The sequence below is a fragment of the Benincasa hispida genome, chromosome 9 (genome assembly GCF_009727055.1).
Source record: "Benincasa hispida cultivar B227 chromosome 9, ASM972705v1, whole genome shotgun sequence".
In the NCBI taxonomy this organism is placed as follows: domain Eukaryota; kingdom Viridiplantae; phylum Streptophyta; class Magnoliopsida; order Cucurbitales; family Cucurbitaceae; genus Benincasa; species Benincasa hispida.
In genome coordinates, this window is record NC_052357.1 from 79,885,599 (window position 1) to 79,910,758 (window position 25,160).

At 31.6% G+C, this 25,160-nt stretch overlaps 4 protein-coding genes across 7 annotated transcripts in view; all 4 read left to right on the plus strand.

Moving 5' to 3' along the window:
• Positions 1–3,765, plus strand: part of LOC120085910 ((S)-coclaurine N-methyltransferase-like) — a 43,887-nt gene extending 40,122 nt beyond the window's left edge. The window contains exon 10 of one of the 2 annotated variants that reach the window (XR_005484074.1): positions 3,633–3,663. The gene's annotated coding sequence lies outside the window, so the exon portion shown is untranslated. Of the gene's footprint in view, positions 1–3,632 lie in introns of both variants that reach the window. The other variant, XM_039042216.1, reaches the window with a different exon arrangement.
• Positions 3,682–17,580, plus strand: LOC120085912 ((S)-coclaurine N-methyltransferase-like). 3 transcript variants are annotated; one of them, XM_039042223.1, is made up of 9 exons: positions 5,361–5,656; positions 5,745–5,853; positions 6,402–6,626; positions 6,771–6,870; positions 6,954–7,064; positions 7,258–7,341; positions 8,275–8,333; positions 8,500–8,719; positions 17,391–17,580. In XM_039042223.1, exons 1-8 carry the CDS (start codon positions 5,470–5,472, stop codon positions 8,690–8,692), a joined length of 1,068 nt encoding a protein of 355 aa, XP_038898151.1. In that variant the 5' UTR covers positions 5,361–5,469; the 3' UTR covers positions 8,693–8,719; positions 17,391–17,580. The 3 variants fall into 3 exon arrangements, with proteins under 3 accessions (XP_038898152.1, XP_038898151.1, XP_038898150.1); XM_039042224.1 differs by lacking the exons at positions 5,361–5,656; positions 5,745–5,853; positions 6,402–6,626; ... (1 more) ...; positions 6,954–7,064; positions 17,391–17,580 and adding exons at positions 3,682–3,903; positions 3,992–4,100; positions 4,649–4,873; positions 5,018–5,117; positions 5,201–5,311 and having other exon boundaries at positions 8,500–8,839; XM_039042222.1 differs by lacking the exon at positions 17,391–17,580 and having other exon boundaries at positions 8,500–8,839.
• On the plus strand, positions 14,237–17,580 carry LOC120085913 ((S)-coclaurine N-methyltransferase-like). The gene is made up of 8 exons (XM_039042225.1): positions 14,237–14,327; positions 14,416–14,524; positions 15,073–15,297; positions 15,442–15,541; positions 15,625–15,735; positions 15,929–16,012; positions 16,946–17,004; positions 17,171–17,580. Exons 2-8 carry the CDS (start codon positions 14,427–14,429, stop codon positions 17,361–17,363), a joined length of 870 nt encoding a protein of 289 aa, XP_038898153.1. The 5' UTR covers positions 14,237–14,327; positions 14,416–14,426; the 3' UTR covers positions 17,364–17,580.
• Positions 17,581–22,942: 5,362 nt separating this feature from the next.
• Positions 22,943–25,160, plus strand: part of LOC120084925 ((S)-coclaurine N-methyltransferase-like) — a 12,277-nt gene continuing 10,059 nt past the window's right edge. The window contains exons 1-6 of the mRNA XM_039040734.1: positions 22,943–23,249; positions 23,434–23,542; positions 24,036–24,260; positions 24,574–24,673; positions 24,754–24,867; positions 25,057–25,140. Of these exons, the coding sequence (XP_038896662.1) occupies positions 23,060–23,249; positions 23,434–23,542; positions 24,036–24,260; positions 24,574–24,673; positions 24,754–24,867; positions 25,057–25,140 (822 nt within the window). The 5' untranslated portion in view covers positions 22,943–23,059. The remainder of the gene's footprint in view (positions 23,250–23,433; positions 23,543–24,035; positions 24,261–24,573; positions 24,674–24,753; positions 24,868–25,056; positions 25,141–25,160) is intronic.

A 25,160-nucleotide genomic window follows, 5' to 3' on the forward strand; every position in this document is an offset into this window, starting at 1 on the left:
CGATATGTCGTAAGCAGAAACGATGGTGACATTTCGGTCCCGTCCAACCATTTGTTAGGTTGTTCACTGCTGCGATTATACCAGCATGTCGATCTGAAATTAAACACACCTCTTCGTATGTTACAATTTCTCTTAGGTGTTTCAGGAACCATCCCCATGAGTCTGGGACTCTTCATCAGCAACGACAAACGCAAGTGGAAGAAGATGGCCGTTCGAGTCAATTGATGTAGCAATCAACAGTTTTCCTCTATATTTGCCGCACAAGTGTGTATCATCTATCTGGATTATCGACCGACATTTATTAAAAGCTTCTATACAAGGACCAAATGCTCAAAATACAGAAGTTAGGATAACATGGCCTTCAGTAATCGTTTCTTTAACCCTCCACTCTACATGTGTTCCGGGATTGGTCTGCTTATCCATATATAACCACCTAGGCAACAATTTGTAAGACTCATCCTAATCACCGAACACTTTAGCCAACGCTTTTCTTTTTCCCTCCCACACCCTATGGTAAGGAACATGATATCCAAACTTTGATTTGATGTCGGACTGCAGTTGTGCCACACTGATAGATTATTTTTCTCTTACGGCGTCACAGAACTCCAGTGCAATCATTGATGAATCCAATTGCACGTGACTTTGACTTAGTTTTGAATAAAAATATGTATGTTGCTTATCATACTTAGTGATCTCGAACAATCCATGTGATTTTTTCTTTATTGCACGAAGTCTCTACTTGCAACCTTCCTCCCACTTCTTACACCGAATTGTCCAAATCGTCGGTATAGATTCAACAACCTCATATGGTGCGTGATACTTTATTGCAAAACATTTAACCGCGTGTTGTAGCATTTCCTTATCTTGACAAATCATCCCTTTATACAATTGAGTATTGTCAACATCCACAGGGGCTACAATTGGGTCATGTTCCCGAATGCTATCTAGGACATTCATATCCAAATCATTGAATGTATCTAAAAGCATCTAATGTTCACGACCATCGAAATCTAACTCTTCAAATTCGTCATTCGTTTCTGTTCTGAAGTCTTTGTATAGGTTGTTAGCCGCCATATCTTCATTATCACATGATGATGCAACTGACTCCGGATATAAATTGAGTTGGATCTTCAAACTGATTAAATGATGTATCAGGATCCACATCCTATATACATTTACATACAAATGCACTAGATTTGACAGTGACATTGCCATTGAGAACATCAAGTTCATAGCTTGTGCATTCGAAATAGGGAATGACATAAACCTTATTGATCCTGATGGTTCTAGATTAGGATGTCTATATATTATTTCTATCTGATTTGTTCCCATATCTACACTAAGTAACATCCCAACCATTTCAATGAATTGTTCAAATACAATTCCACTGCTCACATTTATGGTAAACTCCCACTTGGTGGTTGGTCATACTCACTCCAATCAATACCATCAATCATATTTACAATTTGAAACAACAAAAATCAAGTATTTGCCTGCCATTTCCTAAAAAAAAAAAAAAAAAAAAAAAAAAGACATAACATCATTTTTTGAATTATAACTTTTTTAATAAGAAATGTATATAAAAAATATTAAATTTTTTAGTTTATAAACATATATTTTTAAGTTTTATGATAATCAATTTTTAAAACATAACAATTTAAATTAAACCTTTTTATATATTTTTTAAATAACAACAAATTAAACTTTTAAAATTAAAATGAGGTAAATTTTTAAAACTATTTTTTCCAATTTAATAACAAATAAAAAATTAAATTATAATTAAACTTTTAAACTATTTAAAAACTATATTTTCAAATTAATAACTAGAAAAATATCAACTTATCACAATAATACATAACAACCAATAATTTTCCATATGAATAACTAAATTTTTAAAAACTATATTAAACTTTTTGAACACTTATACTACACTTGTTAACTATCACAAATAATTTTATATTAACTATAAAAAAATATCAACTTCTTAAACATACAGATTAAACTAAACATTTTAACACTAATAACAATAAAAGTTATACTTAAATAAAATAAGATATCATAAGAATAAATTAAAACCTTTTCAAATATCATAAGTTCAACTCACAGATTCGACGGTAGTTATCTTTTTATTCCCTTCTCGCTTCAAAGTGACCGAACGTTCACGTCATTTTTTCCTGTATTTATGTTATCTGACAACAACTATAAAAAATTAAAATTAGACACTATAAAAAAATAATAATAACACAAATAAAATGTAATAATTATTCCTTAAAAAATAAAAATTTTAAGTTAGAGTAATGAACCCAATATAGGTTTGTTGAGAATAATGTGTATTAAACGAAAATAAACAAGAAGAGAAAATGGAAAAGGAAATAGGAGAGAGAAGATGGATTTCCAAAGCTATTTTCGGAAGGAGTGGGGGGCAAGTGGAGCAAATCAAGGGGAGAGGAATGAAGCCAAAATCAAGGGCAGTTGAGCCATCGATGGGAGTGAGTGAGCAAAAATGAAGAGGGAGCAAAAATTTCGAAGGAGTGAGTGAGCAAAATTGAAGAGGAATGAGGTTTTAAAGGATGTAGGTCGAGTGTTCAACACTCGACCCACGAGTTTGGGGTGGTTAAAGAAGCATTAAGGCTATGGCAGAAGGGCATGCATGCGTCAATGCATGTAGGGAATCGGAGCAGGGGAATCGGATCAGTGGCGGGCAGAGGGAGCATGCATGCAGTCGGTCAATGCATGTAGAAATCGCGCAAGAGAATCGGAGCAGGGGCAACATGGTGATAGGACCTCAAACTGCATGTCGTGAGTGAATTTACCCTCATGAGCGAGATCCACCTCATGAACGAGATCCTCATGAGCGAGATCAAGCATTTCTTTAACAAACTGTCTTCCTAGCAATGCTCACCTTACCAGCGAGATTCAGCCCACATTTCTAGCGAGATTCCCTTCTAGAGCGAGATTCTCATCACAAAATTAGCGGGATTTCCTTCTAGAGCGAGATCCTCATAAAAAAAATTAGCGTTCCTTGTCGAAGGTTAACCCTAAAATAAATATTGTTTCCAAGTTTTTCTTTGTTTGTTGAGTTCTCAACATTCGACCTCTACATTAATCAAATCCTCAACCCTCGACTTCTAGTCTCATCTCCCAAAATAACAATATTTCTCTAATAATTTTAAAAATAACCTTATTTCCCTAATAAGTTTTAAAAACAACCATATTAATATAAAAGGTCCGAGAAAACCCTAGGTATTTGCTTCTGTTTTGCTGGTTTCATAATTATTTACTTTTTCTTTTAACTTCGTAATTTGCGTGAACTGAAACGCCATAACTCGTAACTCAAGAACCGCCTCAGCCCAACAGAAATAGAGATTAACGAACTATAAACTGACGGACGCCGGTGGAACAGACGAAACAACCGGTTAAACGCTGGTAATGACGCCGATGGGATGATGGAGAAGACGCCATGACTGGGATCGTGAAGGTTACGTTTCTGTAAATTCACGAAGTTTCGAGAAAGAAGCAAATCGGTTGATTTTTTTTTTTTGTTAAAAAAATTAAATAAAACGTGGAACAATGTTATTGGCCACGTTGCTGCTTCAAAACAGCCCAGCCTGCCTTAAGTTTTCCTCACACAGGACAAGATAAAACGGTGGTTTATAGAACGGCGAGCAAAGAATTTAAGGGTAGAATTTTTGGCGTAATATTGGAGCCACACAGAAATGGCGGAGCTTATTCAGATGCCCTACGACGTCACTGTCCGTCTTGCATTGGCTTCTCTCGAACGGAATTTGTTGCCGGACGCTGTCGTAAGAAGGTTCACCCGCTTGTTACTCGCCTCTCGTCTTCGCTCCGGTTACAAGCCTTCCTCTCAACTTCAACTCTCCGAATTGCTCCATTTCGTACACTGTGACTCCTCATCTCGTTCTCTCTCTGTAATTTATGTAGAGATACTAATTATGTCGTTCATGGCGATTGATTCTGCCTCGTTCTGCAGCTTTAAAGGAAATGCCCATAGCAATCAAGACTGATAAGCCAAAAGCTCAACACTATGAAGTACCGACCTCCTTCTTCAAGTTGGTTTTGGGTAAAAATCTCAAGTACAGGTAGTGAAATACTTGGAAATTCTTACAAACCTATTAGAATAATCTACTTTCTATTTCACGCCACTGATAGTCTCATACATCTCATACATCTTTTCATTTGATTTAATATGGACATGAATTTTTGAATTAATTATTTGTCTGATGTATAGATGTACTGTAGTTGTAGCGGTACATGTTTATTATGTCATGTATGTCTTACAATAGATGTTATATCGTAGATTGATTTGAAATCTGATCTTGTAGTTATGTATATGAGCAGAGGATGAATGTTATTGTGATTTGTGAAGTCTTGCCCTCTTAAAAGTAGGCATTTAGAGAGCGCCGCCATAGTTGACTTAGCTTGATTGGGGCCTCTTGTAGGCGCTTTCGAATTCTTTAATCTTTTCATTGAAACGCTTGGTTTTTCCATTGGAAAAACCTCTAGTTCATGTTATAGATAGAGCTTTGCAGGTCATTCCAAGCCAGAACTGCAGAGAAACAAGAAAAATAGCTTCAAATTCTCTTAATATAAACAACGTAATAGCCCCTTGCATGATCTATTGCTGCAGTTGTTGCTATTTCAATGACAAGTCAAGTACTTTGGAGGATGCTGAGGATGCAATGCTACAAATGTATTGCGAAAGGTCACAACTGAAGGATGGTCACACAGTTCTTGATGTTGGATGTGGCTGGGGGTCACTCTCATTGTACATTGCCCAAAAGTATAAGAATTGCAGGGTAACAGGAATTTGCAATTCAACCACGCAGAAAGCTTATATTGAGGATCAGTGCCAGTAATTAGCTTTCCTCCATGTGCTTTGAATTTGATTTCAGATTTGTTAATTACTCAACATGAAGTTGGGTACAGTATCTTTTAAGTTCTTTTCCATATTAGATGCAGCATAAATTAACAGCTAATAATTAATATATGGTTTCAGGGATCTTCAACTGCATAATGTCAACATCATAGTTGCAGACATTAGCACATTTGAAATGGAAGCTGAATATGACAGAATATTTTCCATTGAAATGTTTGAAGTAACTAATTTCCTGTAGTAGTTTCATTTTTCTTACCTGAATTGCAACGTAGTATAAAACTTTATCAATTTTTACCCGAGCAGCATATGAAGAACTACAAGGATCTTCTCAAGAAAATATCAGTTTGGATGAAACAGGATAGTCTCCTTTTTGTTCATCATTTTTGCCATAAGGTTTTTGCCTACCACTTTGAGGTAGGCTTGATTCAGCTTTATATGTGTGTGTGTGTATATATATATATATATATNCTTAAGTTTTCCTCACACAGGACAAGATAAAACGGTGGTTTATAGAACGGCGAGCAAAGAATTTAAGGGTAGAATTTTTGGCGTAATATTGGAGCCACACAGAAATGGCGGAGCTTATTCAGATGCCCTACGACGTCACTGTCCGTCTTGCATTGGCTTCTCTCGAACGGAATTTGTTGCCGGACGCTGTCGTAAGAAGGTTCACCCGCTTGTTACTCGCCTCTCGTCTTCGCTCCGGTTACAAGCCTTCCTCTCAACTTCAACTCTCCGAATTGCTCCATTTCGTACACTGTGACTCCTCATCTCGTTCTCTCTCTGTAATTTATGTAGAGATACTAATTATGTCGTTCATGGCGATTGATTCTGCCTCGTTCTGCAGCTTTAAAGGAAATGCCCATAGCAATCAAGACTGATAAGCCAAAAGCTCAACACTATGAAGTACCGACCTCCTTCTTCAAGTTGGTTTTGGGTAAAAATCTCAAGTACAGGTAGTGAAATACTTGGAAATTCTTACAAACCTATTAGAATAATCTACTTTCTATTTCACGCCACTGATAGTCTCATACATCTCATACATCTTTTCATTTGATTTAATATGGACATGAATTTTTGAATTAATTATTTGTCTGATGTATAGATGTACTGTAGTTGTAGCGGTACATGTTTATTATGTCATGTATGTCTTACAATAGATGTTATATCGTAGATTGATTTGAAATCTGATCTTGTAGTTATGTATATGAGCAGAGGATGAATGTTATTGTGATTTGTGAAGTCTTGCCCTCTTAAAAGTAGGCATTTAGAGAGCGCCGCCATAGTTGACTTAGCTTGATTGGGGCCTCTTGTAGGCGCTTTCGAATTCTTTAATCTTTTCATTGAAACGCTTGGTTTTTCCATTGGAAAAACCTCTAGTTCATGTTATAGATAGAGCTTTGCAGGTCATTCCAAGCCAGAACTGCAGAGAAACAAGAAAAATAGCTTCAAATTCTCTTAATATAAACAACGTAATAGCCCCTTGCATGATCTATTGCTGCAGTTGTTGCTATTTCAATGACAAGTCAAGTACTTTGGAGGATGCTGAGGATGCAATGCTACAAATGTATTGCGAAAGGTCACAACTGAAGGATGGTCACACAGTTCTTGATGTTGGATGTGGCTGGGGGTCACTCTCATTGTACATTGCCCAAAAGTATAAGAATTGCAGGGTAACAGGAATTTGCAATTCAACCACGCAGAAAGCTTATATTGAGGATCAGTGCCAGTAATTAGCTTTCCTCCATGTGCTTTGAATTTGATTTCAGATTTGTTAATTACTCAACATGAAGTTGGGTACAGTATCTTTTAAGTTCTTTTCCATATTAGATGCAGCATAAATTAACAGCTAATAATTAATATATGGTTTCAGGGATCTTCAACTGCATAATGTCAACATCATAGTTGCAGACATTAGCACATTTGAAATGGAAGCTGAATATGACAGAATATTTTCCATTGAAATGTTTGAAGTAACTAATTTCCTGTAGTAGTTTCATTTTTCTTACCTGAATTGCAACGTAGTATAAAACTTTATCAATTTTTACCCGAGCAGCATATGAAGAACTACAAGGATCTTCTCAAGAAAATATCAGTTTGGATGAAACAGGATAGTCTCCTTTTTGTTCATCATTTTTGCCATAAGGTTTTTGCCTACCACTTTGAGGTAGGCTTGATTCAGCTTTATATGTGTGTGTGTGTATATATATATATATATATATATGAGGTCTCATATTTCTATATGGCTAGAGTCCTTCATTACTGGCAGGATTCAATGCTGCTCACGTTTTATATGGTAGGCTTCTTGATAAACAGAAAATATTATGTATTGCTAACCATTTTATGGCCCAATTATTCAGGATGTAAATGAAGATGATTGGATTACTAGATACTTCTTCGAAGGTGGTACAATGCCTTCCGCAAATGTACTTCTCTATTTCCAGGTGATAGGCCTCCTTCCATTAGAACTATAATCTCTTATTTACAGTCCCTGTTAGATGAATTTTTTCCCCTCCTCCTCCTGGTGGTGGTTGTTGAAGAAACCACACTTTCATGGATTAAAGTAAAAGAACATAGGTTAAAAAACATTTTTGCTTTCTAAATTTTTATGAAAACAACAATTTAGTCCTTGAACTCTAGTTTTTTACTATTTAGTTCTTGTATTTTCAATTTTGTAATAATTTAGTTCTTGAACTTTAGTATCTAACAATTTAGTCCCCAATATAAAAAATCATCAAAATTAGACGTCAGTTTTTATTGTTTTATGATGTACATTTTGTATTTTGTAAAAATATTGAGTCTCCGTTAGTTTATTAGTTTATTTATGCAATAAATTTCATTAAACTTTAACACTAGTTTCTATAATAAGGACTAAATCATTACAAATTTCAAAGTATAAAGACTAAATTATTATATAATAAAATTTATGAGCTCAATTGTTACAAAATAAAAAATACAGTAATAGAAAAGTCTTTACAAATCAAAGTTATGGAACTTAAAAATGCGCATGTGATGTACCTAAGATGTTGGCAAAGATTGTTGTAGAGAGATTGTGCATGTGGGTCCCATAAAATGAAATAAAGTCTATTTTATGAGAAGTTAATGTAGAACTCTCTCTTTTTAGTGTGTTATACTACAACGCTATTGCTAAGTACTCATACATCTCAAGTTATAACTGCCTAACTATCATGTAAGGATGGCCAAAGTGTACAAATAGATCATCTGTGTAAGAATCTATACTCACTTTTGCTATTATTACTGAGAACTATTTCATCATTTTTTACACTCCAACTTGATGATTATGACCAACTAAGAACTTTATGGTAAAACCACAAGAAACTTGACTTGAGTTGTATAATTTTGCTTGTTACACACAGGATGATGTTTCGATTGTAGACCATTGGCTTGTGAATGGCAAACACTATTCTCAAACAAGGTAATGCTGAACTATTTTAACGATTCTAATGTATGTACTATGTAATCGTGCACACATTTAAAGAACAAAATATCTTTTAAACTAAATGTTGAAGTCTCCATGCCAGATTTGTTTTTATATTTTAGAAATGTGAGATAAAAACAATATTTAACACATTCCGTTGCAGTGAAGAGTGGCTCAAAAGAATGGACAAGAATGCGGATTCAATAAAACCAATCATGGCAGCTACTTATGGCAAGGACTCGGCTGTAAAGTGGACTGTTTATTGGAGAACATTCTTTATTGCAGTGGCTGAGTTGTTTGGGTACAACAATGGAGAAGAATGGATGGTTAGCCATTTCCTGTTCAAGAAGAAATGATAGCAAGCAACAAATAGCTCCTATAATCTAAGCGTCCATAGAAGAAAACTAAATGTATATCACAATAAATGATATGTTTAATTCATTTGACTTTGTTGTTCAAAATGGTTATCGATATTATTGCATACATTGAAGATTCTAAGTTAATTTAGGACCGTTTTGATTTTCTTATTTATTTATTTATTTTTTATTTTTTGAAAACCATACATATAAACACTATTTATCCTTTTATTATCTACTTTTTATCAACTGTTTAAAGAAAAAAAATCAAAATTTGAAAATTAAAAAAATAATTTTTAAAGTCATGTTTTTCGTTGAAATTTGGTTAAGAACTTAATCATTCTACTTAAGCCATGTCCACGTAATTGTAAGAAATGGAGAGGGGGAATAGACTTCATTTTTAAAAGCAAAAAATGAAATAGTTACTAAACGGATCCTTAAGTATTTACATAAAAAGATAAAAATCAAAAGTGAATCATGTTCGTGAAAATGTAGTTTTTTTATCCAAAAAATTTAGTCATATTTAAATTATAATTTTGATCTATATATTCTAGGATAGGTTTTATTTTAGTCTATGCCGTCTTTAGTAATTTAAATGTAGTTATCGTAATTTCAACCATCAATCAAAATTAGTTTTGATTAAAATAGTAATGATGTTTTTCGTGAATAAAAATATTGTGGGTATATTTTTTTTAAATTACTAAGGGAGTGCTTGTAAAAATCTAATTTAGAAAAAACAACTAAGCAAGAGCATCAACTATTTTTAAGATTTATCTAAAGTATGTATTTAAAAGTATAAGGATTAAATTTGAATTTTAACCAAATTTTTAAGAACATGTTTAAAATGTCATTGGAGTACTTATTTTATTATCTTAAATAACTATATGACCTTTTGATTTAGAAGAAATAAGTTTAAAAACAATTTTAGAGAGAATTTATAATTTTTTAAAATTATTTTTACAATTCAAAATATTAAAAAAATAAAAAAATAATTAGGTGCATATGGGGATGTAGTAATTTTTGTGTGTTTCATCAAGATGCTCAATTATAAGTCATCACGTGGTATTTTTTTTTTCTTTTGTGATCGAAGGAGATGCATAGACATTTATGAATGTAGTCTAGGCTACACCTAAGCATTAAAATAAACTACATCAATTATTGAACATATTTTTAAAAAATAAAAGATTAAAAAAGTAAAATTTGAAAATTCAGGACCTATTTGATAATGTTTTCGTTTCCCGTTTCTCATTTTCTGTTTCTAGTTTCTCGTTTTTTATTTTCTAAGAACAAGAAATATGAATATATTTAGCAACTATTTATATTTCTTGTTTCTTGGAAAAAAATAAAATAAAAATAGAAACTTGTTTGACAATCGTTTCTTGTTTTTCGTTACTTATATTTTTTTCAATTACATTTTCTCTTATCTTATAGTTTAAATATTAGTTAAGTAAGTAAAATAAAAGATATATAACATGTATTAAAATATAAAAAAAAATTATTAAATATGTACATTATCAAATATACACAAATCTCAATACAAAATTAATAATAATATTACAACTCTTTTTACGATTCATATGTTGCTAAAATTTAAGTTGCAATGTTATTTGTTACTCAAGTTATTGTTTAAAATGATGTCGACTCAAATCCAACTAAATTATATTCTTATATAACTATCATAATTATAAAATATTAAAGTGAACCTAAATGAATTTTTTACTAAACAAAATTTATATATCATAAAATTCTAAACGGTTTTATATGTACTAAAAATAAAGAGTTTAAGTTTAAAATAATATATAAACAAACATATTGCAAAATTTAAAACTGAAAATTAAAAAATATTTAAATATGCAAACTTTGAATTTTGAAAATCGAAATAGTATATAAATCTATTGGAAAATTCAAAATCAAATTAACATATAAATATAAAAAAATTAATAAAGAAAATAAATAAAAATAAAAGAAAGAAATAAAGAAGAAAATATAGTAAAATTAATATAGATGATAAAGAAATATAAAAACTCGAAAAAAAAAAAAAAAAAGAAAAAAAAAAGAGAGTAAGATCGTTCAACCTGGGATTTTAACCCAAGATACTGCTGTCATTTGATACTCGGGCGTGTCTACTCACCATCTTACCAAGACTAGTTTTTGAATCATATGAGGTAATAAAATAGAAATAAAACAAGGTTGTAGTTTTTCAAATATTGTCTAATATATTTATAAACGTTTTTCAAATTTTAGAAATAAGAAACAAAAACGGTTATCAAGCAAGTCAATTTCTTAAAAAATGAGAAATATAAATAAGAAACGATAACATTTTCAAACGGGCCCTCAGAGACTAAAGTACACATTCTTAACAACTAAAAAAGTTAAATCTTGAAAACTCATGACCAAATGCACATGTTCATGAAAACTTAAGACTAAAAGATAATTTCTCCATCTTTTTTATTTGATATTTTTTCCTAACAAGTAACAAATACACATGTATAGTTTTGATTTTGATAGACCGAAGAAAATGGGGAAAATTATAAGACCCAGTTGCAACCATGTAAAAAAAGTTACTAAAATTAGGTCCATAGTCTCAATCATATGGATTTTCCAAAAATGACAAAATGTATAAGTCCAACACAATTTCACTAATGGATTAATAAGCAAAAGTCGAAAATACTCCCACGATTGAAAATCTCTTTGCGCCTAGCTTCCTTCGCCCTCACAAAACATTAGGGTTTGCTGTAACCGATTCCTTCTTCTTCAACAGATTCTTCTTCGATTTCTTTTTCGTTCTCCTACGATTACTTCTTCATTCGCCTCCGGTTTCTTCCTCTTCCAATTTTCTTGCTTAGGGTCATTGTTCTTGCTTCAAGTTGCAAAGATGAATGAGGTGCGATTTTTAGATTTTTAAATTTCTACCATAAACTTCATTCTTCTCCTTTCTTACATGCATTTAAATTGTATTAGCTGGAAATGAAATTAAATTAAGATATATGTTTTTTTCCAAATAGTCCTTCGATTTCCTACATGCATTGTCGACAATGAATTGTTTTTCCTTCCTTCGTAGTTATCTTACTTGTAATTGAGTTAATTTAAGATATATATTTGTATTAAGTTTGAATGGAGTTGGATGTGATTATACTATGCGACTGTCTTCTTTTCCCTTAATTATTTTCTTTTCCCTTAATTATTTTTAATCCACAAACTGATGGGACTAAAAATATAGAAAAATAAAATGGTTCAAAGGAAGTTGAAATGATTTTGACTCTAAACAAATATACTCTCCCATTTACATGTATTTATTCTTTGATGAGTGAAACATGAGAATCGGTACCCCATTATATTATTTGATTGTAATGAATTGATGCCTAATTGAATTCATTTTTGTTTATTTTGAACAAACTGGGGTTGAGTTTGAAATAAAGTGAGCAAGTATTGTTGTTTTAGTTTTCCTTGTACATGGTGGAACCAGTGTTATATAGACTCAAATATATATCTAATTTAAATTGTAAATTCTATCTCCATGATTTGGTGAAAGTTAGAAACTAGTCTCTAATTTATAATTAGAATTTAGTACCCATGGTTTGGTAAAATATTAACAAAGGCTTATCTAGAGGAGGCTCATCTTGTTTACCTGTTTTGTGGTTGAATGATGTTGAGTCCCTTGATTGTCTACTGATTGCTTATATATTGTACATGATTTTGCAATCGTGAAAACATTTTTTATTATAGAATCTTTGAATGAAAGCTTTATATTGTTCCAGAGATGTTCCATGCAAATACAACACTGAATCAATGGAAACACATTTAAAACAATTTTCGAAATGCTTATATGCTTATCAAAAACAATAATTAATCTCTCTCGATCTCCGAAAAAAACTTTTAACTTCTCAAAAAACCACATCCAAGAGGCATCATTTTCTGAATCTACTATACTGAAAGCAAGAAATAAAATATTACTATCATCGTCCATCGTTGAGATAGTCAATAACGTTTCGACAAATTAATGTCCCATCAACATAAATATTCGGTCTACAATATTCCAATATTCAACTAATGACCCCATAGCCACGAAGCAATATTTAAAAGGGCCATCTGAATCTAATTCATATTCAGTAAATTACTCTACAAAAGAAAGGAGAAAAAAATAAAGAACTTAGTATTTAGGTGCATGTACAAGTTGTTCACTGATATACTAATTAATAGGTATATCAATAAACTAATACTAACTAGTTGCTATAAAATTGATAAATGACAAAGTAAACAGAAAAAACAAACATGGATTCATTTCTTTTAACCTAAAAAAAAAAACCTTGGGAATTAAGGCATAAAAATCATCAACATCTTCTTTCAACATCTTCATAATGAATTCTTTTGCCCTCCAAGCTTTATAATAACTAACAACCTCATAATTCATTCGCATTCGGTGTTGAATGATCATAGCTATATCTAAAATTTTCAGCCATATAATGATTAATAAACCGTGAAGATGTCTGCTTGTGAGAAGCACGAACCATCAAAGAGCAATTATGTTAAATAATATACTTTGATTCACTACTTTTTTAACGTGATGCTCTAACAAGTCATTGGCAACCATCTTGAGTACATTTCAACTCAACAGATTTTGAATTTGACCTCAAAGTTCTAAATGCAAAAGTATTCTCTAATGAACTGAAACGACTTCAACAAACAAATCATTCTCATTCAAAAACAAAGCAGAACACATATTGTTAATATGAGAATCTATAAAAACTTCTAATTCACCTTTAAAATCAACCTTAATTGCAAAAGAATGAGAAGCAGCTAAAACCTCTAAAAGTGTATTCACAACATGAGCAACTAAAAGATATTTCATAAATTCATCCTTAATCATAGTAAAAATCCATCATACATCATCATCTTAAAAAATATTAACAACATGTTGAACCCCAACACTACCTAAATTCAATAAAATTGAAAGTTCAATAGATGAATAAAGTTGAAATTCCTTCGGTATGAAGTTAACAAAAGACTAAAAAGGCATCGCTCCCTCAACCAAAACACCAGTTTTGTAGCCTACATATCATTGTCTATCATCCCATTGACCACTATGGAAAACAACTATTGAAAGTTTAACCATAACTACAAAATATTGTAATATATATATATATATATATATATATATAACTCAAACTGGTAGTTTGATAGAAATAAGACATCATTCCATTGTATTATTTGATTGCCATCCGAAAGTTAACAAACACAATGATATAACTTACATTGATATATTAGTAAATAACACAAAAGATAGACAATTAGTAAATAGAAATTAGATAAAAAAAACATATGTTAATCCGATAAAAAAACACAAATTATGTATTATCAAATAGAAATTAGATGACAATTAGATAGCAATTATAAAATAAGACACAATATTATTCTTCTCTGTTTGTGAAAAAATAAATCACAAACAGGGAAAACAGTAGACTTATAAGACAGAAATAACTAAGAATCGATCAAACTAAAGGTTGGAATTCATCTAACGAATCTGAGAATTCCAAAAAAAAAAAAAANACCCGCTTGTTACTCGCCTCTCGTCTTCGCTCCGGTTACAAGCCTTCCTCTCAACTTCAACTCTCCGAATTGCTCCATTTCGTACACTGTGACTCCTCATCTCGTTCTCTCTCTGTAATTTATGTAGAGATACTAATTATGTCGTTCATGGCGATTGATTCTGCCTCGTTCTGCAGCTTTAAAGGAAATGCCCATAGCAATCAAGACTGATAAGCCAAAAGCTCAACACTATGAAGTACCGACCTCCTTCTTCAAGTTGGTTTTGGGTAAAAATCTCAAGTACAGGTAGTGAAATACTTGGAAATTCTTACAAACCTATTAGAATAATCTACTTTCTATTTCACGCCACTGATAGTCTCATACATCTCATACATCTTTTCATTTGATTTAATATGGACATGAATTTTTGAATTAATTATTTGTCTGATGTATAGATGTACTGTAGTTGTAGCGGTACATGTTTATTATGTCATGTATGTCTTACAATAGATGTTATATCGTAGATTGATTTGAAATCTGATCTTGTAGTTATGTATATGAGCAGAGGATGAATGTTATTGTGATTTGTGAAGTCTTGCCCTCTTAAAAGTAGGCATTTAGAGAGCGCCGCCATAGTTGACTTAGCTTGATTGGGGCCTCTTGTAGGCGCTTTCGAATTCTTTAATCTTTTCATTGAAACGCTTGGTTTTTCCATTGGAAAAACCTCTAGTTCATGTTATAGATAGAGCTTTGCAGGTCATTCCAAGCCAGAACTGCAGAGAAACAAGAAAAATAGCTTCAAATTCTCTTAATATAAACAACGTAATAGCCCCTTGCATGATCTATTGCTGCAGTTGTTGCTATTTCAATGACAAGTCAAGTACTTTGGAGGATGCTGAGGATGCAATGCTACAAATGTATTGCGAAAGGTCACAACTGAAGGATGGTCACACAGTTCTTGATGTTGGATGTGGCTGGGGGTCACTCTCATTGTACATTGCCCAAAAGTATAAGAATTGCAGGGTAACAGGAATTTGCAATTCAACCACGCAGAAAGCTTATATTGAGGATCAGTGCCAGTAATTAGCTTTCCTCCATGTGCTTTGAATTTGATTTCAGATTTGTTAATTACTCAACATGAAGTTGGGTACAGTATCTTTTAAGTTCTTTTCCATATTAGATGCAGCATAAATTAACAGCTAATAATTAATATATGGTTTCAGGGATCTTCAACTGCATAATGTCAACATCATAGTTGCAGACATTAGCACATTTGAAATGGAAGCTGAATATGACAGAATATTTTCCATTGAAATGTTTGAAGTAACTAATTTCCTGTAGTAGTTTCATTTTTCTTACCTGAATTGCAACGTAGTATAAAACTTTATCAATTTTTACCCGAGCAGCATATGAAGAACTACAAGGATCTTCTCAAGAAAATATCAGTTTGGATGAAACAGGATAGTCTCCTTTTTGTTCATCATTTTTGCCATAAGGTTTTTGCCTACCACTTTGAGGTAGGCTTGATTCAGCTTTATATGTGTGTGTGTGTATATATATATATATATATATATGAGGTCTCATATTTCTATATGGCTAGAGTCCTTCATTACTGGCAGGATTCAATGCTGCTCACGTTTTATATGGTAGGCTTCTTGATAAACAGAAAATATTATGTATTGCTAACCATTTTATGGCCCAATTATTCAGGATGTAAATGAAGATGATTGGATTACTAGATACTTCTTCGAAGGTGGTACAATGCCTTCCGCAAATGTACTTCTCTATTTCCAGGTGATAGGCCTCCTTCCATTAGAACTATAATCTCTTATTTACAGTCCCTGTTAGATGAATTTTTTCCCCTCCTCCTCCTGGTGGTGGTTGTTGAAGAAACCACACTTTCATGGATTAAAGTAAAAGAACATAGGTTAAAAAACATTTTTGCTTTCTAAATTTTTATGAAAACAACAATTTAGTCCTTGAACTCTAGTTTTTTACTATTTAGTTCTTGTATTTTCAATTTTGTAATAATTTAGTTCTTGAACTTTAGTATCTAACAATTTAGTCCCCAATATAAAAAATCATCAAAATTAGACGTCAGTTTTTATTGTTTTATGATGTACATTTTGTATTTTGTAAAAATATTGAGTCTCCGTTAGTTTATTAGTTTATTTATGCAATAAATTTCATTAAACTTTAACACTAGTTTCTATAATAAGGACTAAATCATTACAAATTTCAAAGTATAAAGACTAAATTATTATATAATAAAATTTATGAGCTCAATTGTTACAAAATAAAAAATACAGTAATAGAAAAGTCTTTACAAATCAAAGTTATGGAACTTAAAAATGCGCATGTGATGTACCTAAGATGTTGGCAAAGATTGTTGTAGAGAGATTGTGCATGTGGGTCCCATAAAATGAAATAAAGTCTATTTTATGAGAAGTTAATGTAGAACTCTCTCTTTTTAGTGTGTTATACTACAACGCTATTGCTAAGTACTCATACATCTCAAGTTATAACTGCCTAACTATCATGTAAGGATGGCCAAAGTGTACAAATAGATCATCTGTGTAAGAATCTATACTCACTTTTGCTATTATTACTGAGAACTATTTCATCATTTTTTACACTCCAACTTGATGATTATGACCAACTAAGAACTTTATGGTAAAACCACAAGAAACTTGACTTGAGTTGTATAATTTTGCTTGTTACACACAGGATGATGTTTCGATTGTAGACCATTGGCTTGTGAATGGCAAACACTATTCTCAAACAAGGTAATGCTGAACTATTTTAACGATTCTAATGTATGTACTATGTAATCGTGCACACATTTAAAGAACAAAATATCTTTTAAACTAAATGTTGAAGTCTCCATGCCAGATTTGTTTTTATATTTTAGAAATGTGAGATAAAAACAATATTTAACACATTCCGTTGCAGTGAAGAGTGGCTCAAAAGAATGGACAAGAATGCGGATTCAATAAAACCAATCATGGCAGCTACTTATGGCAAGGACTCGGCTGTAAAGTGGACTGTTTATTGGAGAACATTCTTTATTGCAGTGGCTGAGTTGTTTGGGTACAACAATGGAGAAGAATGGATGGTTAGCCATTTCCTGTTCAAGAAGAAATGATAGCAAGCAACAAATAGCTCCTATAATCTAAGCGTCCATAGAAGAAGGTGCGATTTTTATGGTTTTGGATTTTATTTCTTCCTTGAACTATTAATTTGGTGAAGCGATATGATCCAATATTTCCTGTTTATTACAATATTTATATTAGCGCAGTGTATGGATGATGATATTTGTTACGTTAGTCAGATTGTTGGGACCACGTGGCATTTTACCAAAACTTTGTAGGTAATTTGGTGATGAATTGTTTGCACTAATTTCAATTCAATAGAGTTGTTTGTGCAAAAACAATTGTATACATCTTTTACTACTATTATTTTCTCTTTTGATGTTAGTAGCAAAGGGAATCAAAACATCAACTCGAGTATCGAGTGTAGCTTAACTAGCTTTGACATTTGAACTTTGAAGGATAAATCTCACTCCACTCTCACGTGATAACAAATAGAGAGAAGTATATTTTTATTTCATAAGTTTTAGATCTAGTTTTTATTTAGTTCTTATGTTTCAAATTGGAATTACAATTTATCTTTGAGTTTTGAATTTTACTTCAGTTTTTAGGTTTAAATTTGATTTTTTTCTTTTTACTAAATACTTACTTTTAGTCTTTATTATTAACTATCGTTATTAATTTAAATGAATTTTAAAAAATCACAATAATTAGTTAAGCATCACCATGTTTTCTTATTACTTCTAGAATAATTTAAAAATTTTATTTCATAATTATTTTAAATTAATTAACTAAATAATTTTATATAATTTAATAATATTCTATTTAAGGGAAATACACCTTGACAATGAATTTATTTGAAGGAAAAAGTTGTGCGATTTGTAGAAGAGGAAACATATGCGCTGTTGTAAGTTAGGAAATGAAGAGTATGGAACCTAGTGTGTTTGAGAGTATGTATGGTTCAAGTTATCCCATATGCAACTGTAATGATATATTTTTTAGAGTGGTCTACTTTTTCTCCTATTCCTTCTTCGAGTACAATTATCTGATAACGCAGTTGTGAATTTTTAGGGCTCACGATTTAAGTAGATAAGATATAAAATTGATGTTTTACAGTAATGCGACCTACAACCTCTTTGGGCTAAACAAGGAGTAGAGTTCACAATTCGTAATTTTCAACTTCTTGGGCGAAAGAGTGTGTTTGGGGCGTGGCTTTATGCAAAAGTTGTGTTTGTTGCCCTTTGGTTTTGTAAGGGTGATAATCGGTTCGGTTTTGTTGGTTTTATGGTCAACCAAGAATCAACCGAACCAATTAATTTAATAAGGAAGAGATACAAATCGATGTCTAGTAAATAACCAAATTAATGGATTGGTTTTTATTTGGTTCAGTCTATTGTCGGTTTGATTTTTAGTTTTTGACGATTTTAATTTTAATTTTTAAATTGGTGTTGAGTTGGTCATTTTTGCTAATTTTGAATTAAAATTGGGTCCATTTCTTTCTTGGAGAATTGGATTGTATGGCAGAATTTGATGTTTCATTCTGAAAAATGACAAAACTGCCTGAGAGCAAGTTCTTTTTTAGGCCTTCTACATGTCACACTTGTTGAATCACGTGAACTGTATTATCATGGAACTTCAACTTGATAGTCCAATATCAACAATCTTCAAGGCATGATAATTATAGCTAGACACAAATCCTCTAGAGGTAGGTTCAGAAAACTATGGCAACTCATATGGATGCCACATGACCACAAATTTTTAAATCCCTGATTTGCCTTTGCCTTGTAGATGTTATTGTCGATGAAACTACAAATACTAGGTAATTCCAAAATAGAAAACAAGGTTATATGTACCGGGTAATTTTTTATATTTGTCAATGACAACCGTCCTCTTAATTTTGAAATAATTTATATATTTTATTATTATTTTAGATTCTATTTAACTACATTTCGAATTTATCTCAATATCCAGATTTTTCTATCAAATTTATATTTGAAATATCCATATATTATTAAAAACTTCTTTTATCTATATATTTTTATTAAAATCTCTATATTGTTTTTGCTTTCATCGATTTAGGTTTTTTTGTGGTTTCTTTAACAAACTACTGTTTTTACTATAACTTTACAATTAGGATTTGATTTAAAATAAACCAATCTCTTCCTCATTTTTCTCTCTTTTGAAATTGAAATTTATTTTTAATATAAAAAGTAGATTTTGATAACCACTTCACGAATTGATTTAAAATAAATCAATCTCTTCCACATTTTTCTCTATCATCTTATTATATTATTATATCATTAATTTATCTTTTTGAAAAACAAATAAGTATTCACTCTTGCAATCTTGCTAGTTTTGTTGTGCCTAATTAGATTTTTTCATAGGTTTTTGTGGTTGATGGAGTTATAAATATAATGTTATTGTTGAAACTTATGAAAATGGAATTATGAATAGAGTGTAATTGTAAATAAACGGAACTCCCTTCCTAATTTTTCTCCCGAGTTATATTTGAATTTATAATTTATTATCAAATTAGATTTTATCTAACTACTTATTGGATTTTTTATTAATCCAAATAAATAAAAACTTATTGTTTTTTCTCTCCAATTTATATTTGAATTTATTTTTTATTATCAAATTTGATTTTATCCAACTAACTTTTGATTTGTTTATATGTTTGTTACAAATTCAATTGTATCTAAATATATATGTATATTTATATTATTTTATACATATTGTTATAAATTAATTTGGTCTCTTTTTTTCTTTATATTTTCGATGTTTTCAATTTTTCATATATAAACATGTAAAAATGACTTGTTGAATCTAAAAAGAAACATATAAATGAGAATTAAATTTTAAATGTTTGAAACACAAACATATGAGTGTGTATATATATATTTTTCAGTTTATTACTAATATTAATATTAGTATTCTTATTCTTATTATTATCATCATAATAATTATTATTTATTAAAAGAAGATAACAAAAAACCCTAAATCTCATCTTCCTCATCTTCTTCANAAAAAAAAAAAAAAAAAAAAAAATCAAACAAAAAATTACAACATGAGAAAGTTGAGATATTGTGTAACATTTCGAATTTCAGTAAAATTTAAGTTGATTATCTAAAATTATTGAGTTTAAATTTTCCTTTTATTTGAAAAATTGGAATTTAATTGAAATAATTGAAAAACTTTTATTGGTTAAATTGAATTTAATTGATTAGATATTCGAACTGATTATCTTGAAAATATTTGGAAGGATTTAATTTGGAAATCAAATTGATGGATCTTATACCATTTAATTTTGGTTTTGAAGCTTGAAAAGTTGATTTATTAATTTAATAAAATCTTTGGAGATTTTCGAGATATTATGGTAAAATATTTTATTTATCTTTTCAAAATTTGAAAAATAAAATAAAATAATTGAGATTTTTTCGAAATTAAATGAGGGTAAAAAGAGACAAAAAAAAAAAGCAATTCGATTTTTCAGCGACAGCTTACACAAAATTATCGATTTTCCGAGTTTGAACCGTTGGATCGTACTCAAATTTGGTCAGTCTGTTCTGTTCGAGACATATTGGACATATAGAGTTTCATTTTGAACGGTTGGATCGTTGTTTATAGCTCTAGTTTGTTCGTAATCACTGCTAAATAAAATCTATAAAGTTAGAAATTCCCCTTCTCTCACTCTCGCAAACCCTCCAAGACTCTCCCTACCAGCCGCTAGTCTAAAGCAACACCCACTACCTATCTATGGTTGCTATCGCCGCTAATGCCATTGTCGTTGATATTTTGGGTAAGTTTTAGAATTCTGAGAGGTTCTTGACCACCCATTAGCTTTTAGCTTAATTTGGTTGATATCCTTTACGTTTCGCTTTTAGATTGAAGTTTGGGAGCGTTTCTGATCACGGTTTAACAAGGGAAACGAGTTTTTGAACATTTACTATTCAAAGTTTGAAGATTAGTGGCGTGCTTTCTAGCAGGGTTTACGATCGTTTGATCCTTTCGTTGGTATTAGTTCAAGTAAATTGTTGGAGTTGGTTGTCGAGATAACTGTCCTTGACTTAATTTGAGGTAAGTGGACCTACGAGTCTAGTTTCATGTTTGACGATGTACCTATGGGCCACTAAACATGCGTGAATCGACAGATTCACGTTCATGTTATTTTTCCAGGTTCACGTTCATGTTATTTTTCCAGGTTTTGATGGTATGCCATCAGGCTACTAGACATGCGAGTCAAGGCAAGACAGTCATTTGGTTTCTTTTCATCATCATAGTTGTTTGAGCCACGGGCCCATAATTCTCTGCTCGTAGATGCATAGTCTGATCCCGGTAATGGGATCACTTATTGAGTATTTTATACTCAACCTTTCTTAATTTATGTTTTTGATAGGAATAGACCAGCGGTGACGAGAGAGACCTATGACCGTGCCATATGAGACATGTAAATCGCTCCCGCTCAGTTTACGTTTTCAAGCTATTTAAAATTTTGATTTGAAACTCGATGTTAGTCAATATTTTATTTAAGTTATTTTTTCTTCATTATTTGAGGGGCCCCGAACAAACGCTTTACTTATTTGTTATTTATTTTGGAAAACTGTCTTTATTATTTTAATGAAATTTATTTTCCTTAATGGTAAAAATGTTTTGAACGTAAATGTGTAATTATGAGTAATGACTCTCATCAGAGTATTCAAAAGGTCAGGTTTGTTTTTAAAAAAAAAACTCCACAAATCGGCTGAGAAATTAGAAATCAAAACCTCAAAATTTTGAAAACAAACTTGAGAAATTCAAAATCAAAACGAGGATTGACTGAGATTCTTAATTGAAACCAATTGTAAACACGGGAGGGAAAGAAATCAAATATTGAGTATGATTCTAGGGCTGGTTGTTGCAGAAAGTTGAATGTTGAGAGAATTCCGCACGTCGAAGATTTCTAAAATACATATTGTGAGTAGAGATGTCCACGGGGCGGGGCTGGGATGCCATTCCCCATCCCCGTCCCTGCTCCCCATTTCATTCCTCATTCTCGTGAAATTTTCCACTAGGATCGAGCCGGGGATTCCGCGCAAAGAATTCGCGGGGATCGGGTTCCCGAATTTTTCCCATTACTTTTTTTTTTCTTTTGTAAAAAACTAATTAATTTAAATCACTAATGTGAACAAATTTTAATTAAATAATTAACTTTATCATTAAATTGTTTATTATGGTTATTTTTATATGACAATTTGAATTTAAAAATAAATTATCCAAATTTTGGCTTAAAAATAATTAATTTTTTTAGTTGAAAAAAAATAAATATAAATCAAATTATTTACATATATAATCTAAATTTAAACATATTCATTATGTTTTCCAATAAATAATCAAATTTGAAATTTAAATATAATATTTATATAATAATAATAATAACATAACATTAGATAGAATATGTAAAAGTTAATCGGGGACGGAGAATGGAGCTGGAACGGGTTGGAATAAGAAAAAAAATTCTAAGAAATACTATATACATATTTATTTAACGGGGCAGGGCCCACGGGGCCGTCCCCGTGGTTGGAATAAGAAAAAAAATTGCTAAGAAATACTATGTACATATTTGTTTATTTAATCATATACGATTCCAGGTATATATTAAAAAAAAAACTACCTGATGCAATTTCTCAAATTATAAATACAAAATGGACAAATTGTTATTTGTTTACCGCCATAATCCGCAGAAGAAGAACCTTGATTTTGATCAGTGAGGAAGATGATAGCAGAGATATTGCGGATGCCCTACAACACCGCCGTGCAGATGGCAATGGCTTCGCTCGAGCGAAATTTGTTGCCGGACGCCGTCATTCGAAGGTTCATCCGCTTGTTAATCGCCAATCGTCTTCGCTCCGGCTACAAGCCTTCCTCTCAACTCCAACTCTCCGATTTGCTCCACTTTGTACTATGTAACGCCTCATATTTTTCTCTTTCTCTGTATTACAGTCGTTTGACGAGGATAAATTATTAAATGAGGGCGTTCGTTCGGAAAATGATCGAGGGACCGTAAATAGCTATGTTCTACTTCAAGTCTCAAAGATTATTGAACTGATCGAGTAAGATAGGAGGAAATAATTGTGCTTTTTTCTGCAGCTTTAAGGGAAATGCCCATAGCTATTAAGACTGATCGGCCAAATGCTCAACATTACGAACTACCAACATCCTTCTTCATGTTGATTTTAGGGAAGCATCTCAAATACAGGTAGTGAAATTCTTAGGAATTCTTACCAAGTGATTATGATACAAAGAAATTACTCTCTTTCTTCACACCACTGATAATTGTATACACGTTTCCATACTATGGATGTGAATTTACAAAGATATGCACACATGATATTTTGATTACTTGTTTCTGCGAGACCGATAAATTTTAGTACCTATTAAAGATGTTTTATGTTCCTCAATGTGAATGTTCTTTCGTAGATTGATACAATAGACGAGCTTGTAGTTATGTATATAAGCTGGATAAATCAGTGTAATTGTGATTTGTGAAGTCAATCCCCATATACAAGTAACAGATAACAAAACAATAGTAGCATCTAGAGTGTATTGTAGAGATTTCTAGGTAAATCCCCGCGAGTATTAGGACAAAAGACAAGAAAAAGAGACCCAAATATGTCTTACGTGATATACCAAGCTTCAAGTTTCCTGAACTTTATCACTTTAATAACCTTTCAAATGATATGCTGTTGCAGCTGTTGCTATTTCAATGACAAGTCAAGTACCTTGGAAGATGCCGAAGAGGCAATGCTACAAATGTATTGCGATAGATCACAACTGAAGGATGGCCACACTGTTCTTGATATTGGATGTGGCTGGGGATCGCTCTTATTGTACGTTGTCCAGAATTATACGAACTGTAGGGTAACAGGAATTTGCAATTCAACCACGCAGAAAGGTTACATTGAGGAGCAGTGCAGGTAATTTAGAGGATATAATATTAAATTACTTTATCAACTTAAGTTTTTGGGCCAATCGGTAATTAATATGGTACTGGAGTCTAGGAGGTTCTTTGTGCAAACATTGTGTTGGGTCTTCTATATATTTCAAGTCCATAAGTGAGGAGATGATATAATATTAAAGTTATCGTCACCCATCAACTTAGTTTTGAGTTACTCGATAATTTGAATTTTCTTTTAAGATTTGTTAATTATTTGACATGATCATTGGGTTTGACATCTTTTGAGTGAGTTATTTTCCATTAACAATCGAAAATTCGAAATGTGGTTTTAGGGATCTTCAACTGCATAATGTCAACATCATAGTTGCAGATATCAGCACATTTGAAATGGAAGCTCAATATGATAGGATATTTTCCGTTGAGATGTTTGAGATGACTGATTTCCCGATATAGTTCCATTTTTCTCATACACATTGTAACGTGGTAAAGAACTTTGTTTATTTTTACCCCAGCAGCATATGAAGAACTACAAGGACCTTCTCAAAAAAATATCAGGATGGATGAAAAAGGATGGTCTCCTCTTTGTTCATTATTTTTGCCATAAAGTTTTTGCCTATCACTTGGAGGTACGTGTTGATTTGGATTTTTATGTGGAAAATTCCATCCTGTTATCACTTCATGGCACGGGCCATTGCTTGATTTTCGGTTGATCCAATGCCTTTCATTCTCAAGTTTATGAGGTAGATTTCTTGATAAACCGATGATATACTGTATATATTGTATTACGGACAATTTTATGGCCCCGTGTTATTTAGGATATAAATGAAGAGGATTGGATTGCTAAATACTTCTTCACGGGCGGTACGATGCTTTCTGCAAATCTACTTCTCTATTTTCAGGTGATAACTGCGATGTGCTT